Below are 14,138 nucleotides of genomic sequence, written 5' to 3' on the forward strand. Positions count from 1 at the left end.
CTGTTCCACCACCAGCTCACTGTGGCTTTGAAGGGAACTTTATCCCCAGACTAGGTGGGAAACTAGAACAAACTCCAGGTTAGGCCTAGCTTTATAAAATTATTCTCTACATATACAATCCATTCTCTTACAGCCCAGGGTCTGGGCAGGAGGTACAGTTTATAGGCAGCATGCTCCAGGGACTGCTGCTTTGATGGAAACTCCACATTTTCCTGGAACAGGGGCAGGAAAAAACAAGATACCGAAGCAGGTTTTATAGAACATCTCATACCACTTCTTAAATGCCTGAGTCCTCTTCACACTGGCAGTTTTTAAGAGGGTGCTATTTTCGTTCTAGCTTAGATGCACACCTGGATAGCATTTACATAGTCATTCATTGCTCTCCCTGACATGTTTGTCCCTGTGATGCCAGTTCCAACTGTGGACCAGAAAGAGTCTGGCATAACAAATTAAATATCTAGAGGAGTACTAAGGATACAATTTATTTTCAAAATCACTAAAAAACCCAAGCAAAACAGCTAATGGCAATACAGATAGACATAGAAGGGACAGAAATCAAAAAATGTACAATCTATTTCATGTTATTGCACTGACTTTTTTGTAATATACAAGACATATTAAACAGTTTTAATTAAAAGAAGTTTTATTTATATAAATAAAAGTGTAAATATACAATATTATACAATAAGTGTATCAGACTAACACACAAAATCTACCTACAGTGGGATCCCCATTTCTCTCATGAGCTAGTCTACTCTTCATCAATATTTTCACTTGTACATTTACATAACCTAAACATAGAAACAGGTAAACATTCCCATCTGGGAATACTTACTTCAGTATTTGACAAGAACCACTGCAGAACATTTATCAGGGTTAATTTTAAGTGAGGGTCATTAGGAAATACGAATCACTTAACAATTTCTTAATATTTATCTGTCCTTCTATTGGTTTTTTTTTTTTTTTAGCGAGAAAATGATCAAATGTTTTTCCCTCCCTAATCTCAGAGCTTTCAGTACAGATGCAGTCCCTAGAGAAGCTGGAAAGAGCTTCCAGGTACAAAAGGTTGCAGAATATGCAATGGCAGTATCTCACTGCTCTCATATCCATGATGTGCCCCTTCAGCTGCCCCAGGCCTGGATGCACCAAAGCCCTAAACCTTCTCCATCTAGGAGCAAACTCCCCTTGTCTGGAATGCCTTCAGCTCCCTGATGAAGAAGTGCATAATTTCATCTTGATTTTTTGGTCTTCTAGGATGTAGCTGCCAAGTCACTGCTCTCCTAGAGTTTGCCCAACACTCCAGCAGGGTGAAGGATCACCATGGGGACTGATATGCAAACAGCAAGGCCAAAAATGGTTGTGATCCTACTGAATACTGATGAACTAATGCAACATCCTCCATCATTTTAGTGCAACCAGGCTCTCAGAAAAAGAACATTTACTTTGCTAGGTGTGTAACCAAAACTTTACTACATCTGCTTGGTCTAAACATCTTGTCTGCAATAAAGCAGACACCCATACTGCATAAATCCTGGAGCGTTTTCAGGGCATGTCACCCCAAGAGAGATGTCAGGAAATGCTACTGTAATCATACCAACACCAGTGAAGATGTTGTTCTTCCACAAGGAAAAAGAAAAGGTATTTTCAGGAACAGAAACAATCAGGGTTAAATACAATTCTTCTGCTTGCTCTAATGTTAGTAGAGAAGTGTTATCTTTCTACCCATAGTAACTATTATCAGATTTAAAACATTAAACTATCTTTTAAATTATAGCTACTACTGAATCACACACAAAAATCCCCATTTCTGTTTGCTGTTACTCAGCCAATACTTATCTACGTGCATGTAAAATAAAATACTGAACAGTATCTGATTACTGAAAAAAAAGCCTTCTAAATCACTCACAATGAACAGTACCTGCAAATAAGCATCTGAAAATACCACCACGTATCATCTTAAGACACCTCAAAGTAACTTTAATTTACAAAATGAAGACTACCTTTGAGCTCACACTGGTTTAGGAGTGAGGGAGATATATGCCTCCCTGCGATGGAACCTTCGGAATTCTAGACTGTGGACTGAAAAAAATGCCATTGCCTAAAACACAACTGTGATTTACCACATTAAAGTAGCAAAAAGTCAGTACTGCACTGCACGTATTATACGTATACAGGTATGCATTCACTATGCTGCATTAAATTCCACATGCATTTTATGTATCTATTATACACTCTATTACAGTCGGATTTTGGTCATTCCTGAACAAGGCCTCACCATTCAGCTGTCCCTGCTGAATTATCTTCTCCCTGTTTTTCAGCAAATATGCAGGGGTAACCTCTTCTATCCCATCACAGGCCTGGAATCTGTGTGGTCCTCCAGCCCTAAGAGCTGCATCCTCCTGAAGCCTCTCCCACCACAGAGGTGACTGGAGGCATGGACCAGTCCCGACAGAGTGGCTGAGCTTTGGGTTCACAGGGGACCCAACTCCACAGTCATCTCACAGCACTGAACCTGAATTAGTTTCAGCAGAAATCCTGCAGGCAAAGTAGCTGTAGGAGTACATACAGTATTGCCTTTCCTGTAACCAAAAGCTGCATCTCTCCCTGGATTCACATGCTAATACGTCACTGAAAAAGAATTAAACCTATTTGTTCATTTTTAGGCAAACATTGCACAGCTTTTCTATTCATCTGGTCTCAGGTTGACTTGCAGAAAACTGAATTTTCTTCTGCTCATCATGAGCTGAAGTCTAATGAAGCTGTCACAGAGATGAGCCCAAGCGAGTGCTCTACTAACCTGGAAGCAATTGCTTCAAGCACTGCTGAATAAATGTAAATAAACTGAACTACAGTATGATCTTGGGGAAGGGCCAAGTGACAAGCCCAGACCTTTTTCTAACAGCTATGCAGTGTCTTGGCTCACTGAAAACAGAGGCAGCACTTCAGACTTGGACTGGTTCCAGGCCGAGGACTCTTCACCTTGGGGATGTTGGCTGCAAGCAGTCTCCAGCCTAATGTGATGTACAACCTGAGCACTGTGGAACAAACAACTTGTTCTCAGCTGATAAGGACACTGGCCCATTTCCTCCTGTATGCATTTTATGTTGTTTAGCTATCCCAGATGTAGGAAGAGAAATAACAGAGTCTAATCTCTTGCACCCATACACTCTCCTCCCAGCACAGCAGACTAAGCAGCATGGCCCACTACTGATACCTCTTCTGTGAGTAGAGGTGAGAAAATCCAAACTAAGCTCCTGTGGCATTGCAACCCTTTCTCTTTTGCTGTGCCCAACACCGTGGTTTCTCCCATATACACAAACAGTTTTCAGTTTCACCACCAGAACACTCAGTATCAGCCCAGTCCTGACGCAGTTGGGTGTACTTGCATCATCCACACACATATCCTCAACCCACTCTCACACAAGCAAAAATAAATACTGGACAGGAGAAACAAAAAAGACCAATTAAAAGCCACCACAAATATGGCCAGCTCAGATTTAATCTGTTATAATCCCCATTTTTAGATCACCACTTTTCAGCTTGGGTCTTTCAAGTTGGGCAGCCTTATACCTCTTGAAGATAAATAAAAGCAGCCCAACTTGAAGACGTTCTTGGCGGTCACTGAAGTGATCTGTAAGTGGGATCTGTAAGTGCTCAGCACCTGAAATTATCCCCCTTTTAAAAATATATATATTTTAAAGGTGCCTAACATTAGAAGCCTAAATTTGAAAATTCAGACCCCAGTTTTTTATCACCCCCATTTTAATCATAACTAACAACTCAGTATACATCTTGGTGGACAATCACCTATTATATGGACATGATTTTCTTACAGACTTCTAATGCATTAACACCAAACGTCTTCAGATACAAGTTGCACCTAGAAGTAGATTCAGTTGTGGTGGATGCTGAGTTAGTTCATTAATTTTAAGAGGATTTTTCAGCTTTGCAATAAAATGCTTGTATTTTAGGCATACGAGTTGTGCAAAATTATACTCTTTTGTCATGCACTTTTAGCAAAACTGCACTTAGAAGAATAAAGTGAGATTGTTCCAGACATTCTCTTATTACAACAAAAAAAAGGACCAGACCCTAAGGAAGTGTCCTTAAGTCTTATTACAGTTAAGTGATATAGTACAATCTAAAATCCACCCTTGTCAACAGGATGGCAACCAACAAGTTCTACTACCAACACTCTGCAAGATACTAAAAATATCAGGGACAGGCACAGTGTTATTTATCTCAGTCAAAATACTTTAAATCAAACCCAGGAGAGGTCTCGAAGTTCCAATAAAACTGCCACATAATACAAAATTGTCTCTAACTTTTGGCTTCCTTCATCCCCAATCATTAGGTGAGATCTTTGAAGCTCATCACACGCTTGCTCAGTGGTTCTCCAAGGCTCTTAGCACCTCTCTGTAAAGCATTAAGACACTTCTGTGTGGCTTTATAAACAAAGACAGCTTTTAGACGGTTATAAATGGTTTGTCTTAGCAAGTGTGATTAGACGTAGTGCTTCCATCATACTGCAGTTCTGTGTTTTCTGATTAGCAATTGAACAGGCCCCTCTGGCACAGATTTAATGATGTTCCAGGCATCGTAATGCATGAGCCCAATTAATGACTTCCCACTAACAGCAAGAATTTCATCTCCAGTTTCTATGTTTCCAGATTGCTCCGCAGCACCACCTAGAAGCAAAAGTGGGGAAAACTCAGTGTTAAAAGAAGAAGTGAGCCCACAAAAATCTGCTTTCTACTGGGATGCAATAAACCATTTTTTCCAACTTCATCCAATTTCAATACAAGTCACTAATGTTCACACCAGCTCTAGCAAGCTACTCCATGCTGCATCTCACAGAAAATGTTGTTTTAACCAAGATAAAGTCTTGTTCTCAGAAAAGATGTCTGGTTTTGAAAGAAACAACATAAGTGTATGACATATGTTGAATGTTATCTCTGTAGTTGTAAGAAAACCTGTTTGATAAAATAACCATGAAGGTTATATGTCGCATGGATGCACTTTCTCAACTTTAACAGGGTAATAGGCAAATAATGCAGCGGACTGTAAAACTTGAGATGAACAAACCAAACCCTGATAGCAAACTTTGGCCAAACACCACTCACAGAAAGCTTTTAGAGAGAGGCATACCCTTTACTGCTGATGAAAGTATCTTCTCTGTAATGATAATTAAACTAGCATGAGCCATCACAGGGAGGGGAAAAGGACTGTTTGTAAGGATGTAAAAGAATAAGCTCAAAAACTCAACATGCCTTTTACCCTAAGAAGCACTTTTTAGGGAGGGAAAAAAAACACACACACACACACACACACACACACAAACTGATAAGTAATTCAGTAAATACGTGTTTGATTTTTTTTATCTTGATGAGGGAGTTAATCACTGAAAAGTAATTCTGTAAAAATGCTGTGTACATGTAGTTTCATCCAGAGTTTTCAGCCACCTTCAGAAAGGGTCTTTCTTTTCACTAAACTGACACGTGACATATGAAAGTCACAGCATAGTTCTGGGATTTTTTTTCTTTCTATGTGTGGTTCATGTAAGTTTAACTACCTGCTGACAAACAAAGCACTCACGACCGGCAATTTCTGACTACAGATATCCCATATTCTTAGCAAAGCCCAATAATAACACTTTAAAAGAAAACAAAAAGACAGAAATATGGTAAAATTCATAACTGGGTATAATGGAGGGTGGTGCTTCAGTACCACGCTGATTATATGCACTATGCATTTCTTAGAAAAGAGAACTGGATAATGCATGAATGTCTCAGACCACTGTATAGATGATTGCTTCTGTAGTCTAATGTCTAGAATAGTGGACAGACCCATACTTAGCAAAGCAGATTGCTCCACATTTACTAGCAGATGCAATCCCCAGCCATTCCCGGGAGCATTTTTCTTTTAATGACCACTTTGGCCTAGTAAGTGGCAATAAATGAGAGCCACAAAACCCACCCTTGCTTCAAAAAAATGCTGAGCACAGTAATTGAAATGTCTGTACAATGCACAGACAAAAGGAAAACTGGGATAACATCCACTGCATGCATGTAGTACCTTTAAATATCCTTTTTACAAGTAAGGGCTTATCTCCAGCAATGGAAGCTTTTCCACCATCGAGACTGAATCCCAAACCAGCAGAGGTTTTCAATAATTCAACGCAGATGACATCATTCATGTCCAGGTTTGGATCTGCAATTGAACATGCACAGCATCTTGTTTTGCAGATAACAGTAAATAGCAAGTTGTGTTTGGTTGGTTTTTGCTTTTGGTGCAGTGTCAGGACAATTGAGAGTTCAGTTACTCAGACTAGGGGATGACACCAAGTTTCTCAGAAGGGAAGGTGTTCTATTGTAGCTGTAAATGGGAGACAGTACAAAATGCATTTACACACAGGGACATTTTCATTTTACATGTTCAACAAAAACCTGCCAAGGCATCTTTTTTTGGCAAAATTATAGCTAGCAAATTTAGCAAATACTCTAAATATCAACAAAATAACTGAAAAATTACAAAAATAGGGAGTGGAGAGCATTTCTTTTTCTTTCATTTGCTCCCTTTGCTTATTTAATGAACAATATCTTTTTAAGTAACAGGAATGAATGAAATGTTTATTTAAGCAAACATGTTCCATTCTCTTAAGCAAAAATCTGTAATCACTTACTAGGGGGAAAAATTGTTTCTTGTCTCCTGTCTGTGTATTTAATTATAATTAACTGTAGTTGTACCATGCCTCCTACATAGCAGATATTTCTGAAGTGAAATATTGCTGTAGCTGACTTAAAACATGATTTTGCTTAGGAGGAAATAAATCTGCAGTTTTGGAAAATAGGATCCTCTTTGCCCTGTGTGAATGTAATAATTATGTAGTCTGTGTTATCACAAATTACTGCTACTGTTATCTTGGACAACTTTAAATGTTATCTAAAACATCTGGTGACGTCCTTCACCTGGAAGGGTGGAAAGACTCTGAATAACCCAACACTATTTTGTTTATGAGATAATGTTGCCCCCTAGTGCCTGGACTCAGTAGATATTCTGCATTTGTCAGGGTGCAGGATGTAGGGAGTTTAGGGCAGAGAGGGATTCTGAAGTAATTACACAGATTATATCCATGGGAGCAATTCCAGAAAGGCTGATCCATTAATTAACAGAGTGCTTTTTTCTTTTATTTTTTTTAATAAGCTGTGTTACAAAGTCGCATCATAAAACCCAGTGTAAGCACAAAACAAAAGAAACTGCTACAGAAAAAAAATCCCCATGAGAACAGTAATGATTACATCCAACAGATTAAAAAGAATTGAGTGGCAGCTCCGTGTCCTTGTTTTGGGGTGGACAGAGCTGAGTGCCTTGTGTTGCCCTGGAGGGGGAGGCCCCTGGTCATCCCCTGCTCTCAAGCAGCACCATCCAGAGAGATGCTCAAGGGGTTTGGGTCTTAAAAAAAAAATTTCAGAGGTCTCTTCCTAACACCCCAGGTGCAGCCTTGACACCAAATGCTGTCTTGTTCCCAAACAGGAACCTAATATTCCACTAATACATTTCCACTTAAACCATTTGTCCCTACATTCCTGTGGGATGGCTGACTTCAATAGGCTTACTTCCCTTTACTGCAACATAAAAATATTTTTTCTGTGTTTCTAGTAGAAACAGCATGAAATCTGCTTTTACAAAGAACAAGCTCAGTCCCTACATTTAATCAATGGCACAGCATGGGACTTTCTTTTTAACATTTTTAAAAATTATTTCTGGTTGTTTTCTGTCTTGCATTGACTACTGTTATTACTTAAAAGGAGTTTATCCTGGATTGGAAGAGTATGTGGAACCACTTACCTAAGTAGAAATTAGATTCAGCCCTAAATTAGGTCTTCTAAGTTTGTGCCTTGTTACAATAATTAAAAAAAAGACCAACACAAACAACCAAACCCCAAACTGTATTTAGATTCCAAAGAGAACAAATAAAATTTAAAGGTAATTTCATTTTCTCCCTTCAATCATATAAGGCACAGACGCTCTTAATCTAAAACACATTGACATTTTTCCCTTCAGTCTGCTCTGCAAAGGAATCCTTCCAACTATTCTTGGACAAAGATCATACCTGTTCCTATTTCCATGGAAACATCCTTTCCAGACCCCACACATTTTCTGCCAGTAGCTGATATCTCAAGTCTGGAGGAATTGTTTGTTTTGTCTTTTTCCTTCTGGATGACAATGACTGCATATTTGTACAGCCTTGCCTGATGAAGAGTATTCAGGACATCCCCATGGACTGAGCTTGCCAGAGATTTGCCATTGATTGACAGAACAAGATCTCCTCGATGGATAGTCCCTTCTTGAGATGCCACTCCCTTTGAAAACACTCTGTGGACCTACAAGAAAGGTAATTTTAACAAGGACGTTTTAACCTCATGACCACACACAGCATTCTACAGGCCACACTGAACAGAGACACTCTACCAAAATTTGCAGCCAGTGCCCACTACCTGGTTACCAAGCACACAGCATTTGCTCCAGTGAACACCCTCAAAGTGACTAGACAGATCTCCATTTGGGGATGGGGGAATTCAGAGATGCTATTATTGAATGGTCATTTCTAAGACAAAGATGACCAAAACCAGCTAGGGAATGTAATATCAAAAATCACTTATGATCTCACTAAACTCCTCACAGGCCTTCAGTTAACATATTTCAAGTGACACAGAGGTTAAATCCACGTCCGTGCCACAGCAACCACCAAGAACACTGTGGTGTGCAACACCTACTCCCCTAGTTCCCACTGGCTGGGACATGCATCCTGTGCTGTTTTCAAATGCACGTTTCTAAACATCTGTGCACAGAAAGGCTCTGACTTACTGCAGCTGTACAAGTATTTAATTGTTTGCCTCAATATGGCTGATCAAATATCATGCAAATAGATGGAAAGGGATGATTTAGCAGCTTGAAATGCATTTTTCTTGAGAAAAAAATACTCTATTCAGGGTGGATTAAACTTTGAGAAAACTTCCATCAAGTTTAGATGTGTATCATTTACAAAAAGGAACAGACTAAAAGACTCAAGACCCAGTATTTAAGGACTTGCCTATTAGGCACTCTAATTTTAGCAGCCAGAATATGGTTTCCCATGGAGACAGTACTAGGTCTGCCAAGCAAATGTTCAAGGCAGCAAATCTGTGGACACATTTCTGCATTATCTTTAGGAATTTATCCTAATACCCAGACGAGCAGCAAGGCATCAGAAGCCTTTTGGCTCCTATTCCATCTCATTGCAGGGCCATGCTGAGATGGGCACCTGCTACAACCCCACAGATCCAATGAGATAAATTTCCAGCCAGTCTAAGCCAGCATTCAAAGCTGGAATAACAGCCTCAATAACAGATGAAGGCATGCAAATGCAAGTGGAATACAGGGGTCATGCCCAAAAATCTGCTGCCTTCCCTTAGTTGCTCACCTCCTCAGTACCTTGAAGCTCATTAGGCATTTTCATTTCTTCACCCAAGTGTTGATATAACAGCCCATCTAAGCAGCTCAGCACCCTTAAATCTAGCTAGGACCAAGAATCCCAGTGGGTCAAGAACATGATTAAGATCCCTTTACACCCTCTGAAAAAGCATCAGGAAAGAGCAGGAACTGAGACTCATTTGGTCCCATGCCTAGCAGAATTCAGGAAAAGGATATCATCAATCCCTCGGTCTGAGAGAGCTCAAGATCTTATTTTTTAGGTAAAGTCACAGTCTCTACGTAAGGAATTCTCTAAGGAACGCTCTTGGGGGGACACTGTTGAGCCGTCCTCTTGCTCAGAGCTGCCACTGTTTGGGAACAGAGACAGGGAACAACTTCTATACTGAGAGAAGTAGAAGCCTGCACTCTAGACTTTGACCATATTCTAACTTAATGACACTTTAATATAAAATACATTTATTTATATGGGTCTTGTCTAAATGCAAAACCCAGAAGATTCCTGCAAGGGCTTCTGTAGGCCCCAAAACGGAGGGCATACCCTTCTTTTAACCTTAGCATTTAATGGATCTCTCAGGGCAGAATTTAAATATATATTTTGTGTTAAAAAAAAACATCACACAGGACATGAAGTTTTCTTGGATTTTTCTGTCTCACTGATCTGTTTTTGAACAGTCACTTTTTACATACCAGTATCTTAATAGGATGCTATCTTTGGTTCAGAATGCTCCTTAAGACTTAAAAAACCCTAACCAGACAACAACCCTCATTTACTGACCACCCACACATCTTACTAACTCAAAACAAACTTGTGACATGAAATCCATAATGTTTGCTGAGGTCTGCAACAATTAGTCTTGTGATCTGAAAAATCCTTCAAAAACTTTGCTGCACAGAGTTTCCTTTCAAGTGCTGGAAATTAAGTCTCCCCTAAAATGCTGTGTGCACTGCAGCTGCATGCAGAATTTTATTTACATGCATAGATAGGATTTAGATCTAGCCCACCCCATCCAGTAACAGATTTTTAAAGCCTGAAAGCATAATTGTTATCCATCTCCAATAATAAAAATTATACTTCCCAGACACTCTGATTTCAGTAGCAGATGGTAAACTGCTGCTTCTGAGAGACACTGTGAATGACTTGCAGTGAGTCTTGATAAATGAGCACTTGATCTAATCACCAGCCTGTTTTAAAGTGAGCTTTGTAGAAAAATGACTTGCAGCCATCACTTACTGTGACTGATTTCTGTTCCAAGTCTATTCCTCCAGCAACACTAAATCCCAGGCCAGCTCCTTCTTCTTTGTGCAAGACTACAAAGTATGTGTCCTCTTTGCTCTAGCAGAAAAATGGAGGAAGGGGAAGAAAAAAACACAAAACCAAATATTAAGACCAAGTACCCACATAAATGACAAATTCCCAGTACCCACAAATTATGGCAGGTGAAAAGAGACAACTCAAGGAATCAAAACTGAGACATTAAATGCATTTCCCTTCATGTTACAGATGAAGCAGCCATCTAGGAGAACTCAGGTGACAAGGAAGGTTTCTTCAGTCAGTCCAAGGCTAGCAAACAAAGTCAAAATTAGGTAGTGAAATGGCATTAAACCTTGGGCAACCTAATTTTTACAGGTTGTAGTCAGTTTTGCATTGTTCAACATTTTGCAGTCAAAATTCAATATTTCCTACACCTTTCTGGACCAAGCACTGTACTCTTCAGTGTATTACTAATACTTTTGTTATCCAATTTCATCTTCATAGATGTAGTGCAGGGCAGTTGCATCACCCTCTTCTCAGCAAGGCTGGACAATCCTGCAAGGGGGAGTGGCTACACTACTGAAGCTTGGGAAGGTCAGATAGGACAGCAGAAAAATCTGTTTCTCTTGGGAGATGAAAGTAAGGAGCCTGTTAGTGACCTAATCACAACTGAGCTGTGCTGTTGTAGAAATGGGAGCATCCTGCACAGGAAAAAGATTGGTGCAGGTTTGCATCCAACAAGTCTGACACTGTCATAGAGATTACATTTTGTAGTGTAAGGGGACCTATAGAAAGGAATTTGGTGGAGCAGGCACATAGTACTTATTTGTGGGGCAGAGCATCAGATGTGGGAAGTAGAAAGCAGGTTTCTTAGCTTTTCCCTAGGATCCCATCTAATACCAGTTATTTCCAGAAACTGCCAATACTCAAAGTAACAGCAAATCATTAGAATCCAATCTCTTAATCTATTTAGCATTAAAATATATATTTAGTTCATTAAACTCAACATATTAATTCAGCATTTGCCTTTTGTTTCAGACAGCACAGGGAGCCACAGATCATTAGATTTTGTGGTGAAACAACAGTCAAATTCTTGGTCTCACGGCATGTTTCTCTGCCACATAGTGTCTGTGGAAGATTTCCTACACTAGAGGCATTCCTGCAATGTCAGAAACTGATGTCATCCTGCTCCACATCACTGATCCATCAGCACTCAAGGAGAGAGGAGCAGTGAGGGCAGAATATTTTGTCCTCAGTGTTTTGTAAGACCTGGTTCACTGTACTCAAGTGAGAACAGCTTTATGTCTGTCTAGAAATAATAAAATCAGTTAAGTAACTAGACTAGCCCCTTTCCAAGCAATGGAAGCACACATATCTTTGACTGTTAAGTACTGCAGAAGCCCTTTTTCTTCAAGAGATCAGGCTCTTCCCAACCCATGATATCTCAATTTAATTTGTTTATACTGGTGAAGGAAGGAAAGTCAGAAGTTCAGATGTTAAAAGAGTTATCCAAGGATCAGATGTGTTGGGCCAGTCAACAACACAGTCTGGATACTGGCTTCCCATTCCCAAGGTGCATTCCCTTCCTCCCCAGCCCTCAAAGCTGCTCCTTGCCAGCAGACATAATATTGGGCAGAGACCTGGCTGTAGATGCTTACTGCTTTACTTGGACACACAAAGGACCCACCAGGCCTCCAGTAATCACCTCTGGTTAGACTCTTAGCCAAAGATACCAGTCATAGAGACCTAACTAAAATTACCGTTTTTAAATTAATACTAGTAGCATTTATTAAATGCTAGTAACAGTAAATTCGGCACTGTTTAATGCAAAGGACGGTGACAAACTCTTCCCAGAGAACCTCTCAGTCCAAATCAGGCAGTCCGTCTCATTTTTCAGCAACTGGATAACTATGAAGAACTGTTCTATTGTACATTCAAAATCCATCATTTGAATAGCATAAAATTTTCCAGAGAATGTGCCACACTGGGCTTAAATATGGATAAGAAACTATGCAGACAAGGAGTGCATTCCAAAAAGCATTCAGCTTTATAAATATTTGAGCTCTCAGGCTTTGAAAGGTGGCATAAATAAATAATCTCTCCAAAAACACATGCAAAATACTTTAGAGAACACTTAATTACCTCTGTCCAGTTGTGCAATCCAATCCTAATTTTATCAGTAAACCTAAATAGCCCTCTTGGCTCACCAAACTTTTGAGACTTGCATTCTTTAGCTATGCTGTCCCCTGGAAGGAGATAAAGCTGGATATTTTGGGGAGGTCCTTTTCCCCCAAGCCTGTTCTATGTTTGAAATTGCAATCTTTGTGAACAAAACTCAAGAACACTCTAGATGCAGCTCAGCCAGCAGTTATGCAGACCAGATGGCAGTTTCCCTTCCAGCACCGTCATTATTTTATCAACTTCTGTTCTGATTTAAAAAGGATGTGGATGTATCCCACAAACAGAAACACCAAAAGCAGGGAAGTAATGCTCTGGCAGGCACTTCACTTTGGAAGCCTTCTTCAAACACCTACATAATGAAGCAGGTTATCTTGATACAAAAACCAGTTTCCACAAAAGAGAACAAGAAAGGTCACAGAAGTCTCTTATAAACACTTCAGCAGCCGCATTCTGGTGTTCAAGTTCAGCACTGAACAATATAAATTCAATTTCTTGATTGCAGCTTCTAGCAAAAGGCACCAGCACAAAGAGGAGCAGATTCAGTTTCCCCTGCACATTGGGGAAACTGAGTCTGACCCAGATGGCTGGTGGAAAGCTAAATTCTGATATGCAGTTACTGGGGAGCCCAGATGGAGGAATCCTTTTCCACTTAAAATAGGTCTATTTATTGTGACTCACAACTGCTTTTGAACTTCCTTATACAAAAAGCCATTCAAAATTATCATAGATTTATAGCAGGCATCTAAAAACAGCATTGGTAAAATTAACATCCACTGCAGTTGATAGTAAAAGCCTGTCATGTGCCTACTGGAGGAGCCCTGAAACAGTTTGGAAAAGATTTTATCTGCCTTTAAGAAAACCCTCATAAATCCACCAATAACCCAGTTTTATCTTGTGGTTTTTACCTTTACTTGTGCTTTGACTTCTTGGAGCATAGCAGCAACATCACATTTTGGTACTACCACTGACAAAACAGATTGCAGTTTTTGCTGGTCCAGGCTTGAGATGAGCAGCTGATCCAAGCTAAAATAAACATAAAAAGACAGAAGAGCTCTATATTTCCCAATTTTGTAGAGATACATTTCATGTATACAGTATAGGCTTTATTACGATAAATGACAAAGAAGGAGTCTCAAAAACTGGTAAGAAATGGTGTGTGCTGGGAAAATAGGAAGGGGCAGAGAAGATTATTTAAGAATAACTCTGAAAGTCAGTCCCTGTTCTGTTCCCC

At 39.7% G+C, this 14,138-nt stretch overlaps 1 protein-coding gene across 1 annotated transcript in view; it reads right to left on the bottom strand.

Moving 5' to 3' along the window:
• Window positions 1-466: 466 nt before the first annotated feature.
• Window positions 467-14,138, bottom strand: part of PDZD2 (PDZ domain containing 2) — a 137,589-nt gene continuing 123,917 nt past the window's right edge. The window contains exons 20-24 of the mRNA XM_066569531.1: window positions 13,813-13,930; window positions 10,706-10,807; window positions 8,114-8,384; window positions 6,076-6,210; window positions 467-4,688 (exon numbers count right to left, since the gene is read on the bottom strand). Coding sequence (XP_066425628.1) covers window positions 4,522-4,688; window positions 6,076-6,210; window positions 8,114-8,384; window positions 10,706-10,807; window positions 13,813-13,930 — 793 coding nt within the window. The 3' untranslated portion in view covers window positions 467-4,521. The remainder of the gene's footprint in view (window positions 4,689-6,075; window positions 6,211-8,113; window positions 8,385-10,705; window positions 10,808-13,812; window positions 13,931-14,138) is intronic.

Source organism: Molothrus aeneus, chromosome Z (assembly GCF_037042795.1).
Source record: "Molothrus aeneus isolate 106 chromosome Z, BPBGC_Maene_1.0, whole genome shotgun sequence".
NCBI lineage: Eukaryota > Metazoa > Chordata > Aves > Passeriformes > Icteridae > Molothrus > Molothrus aeneus.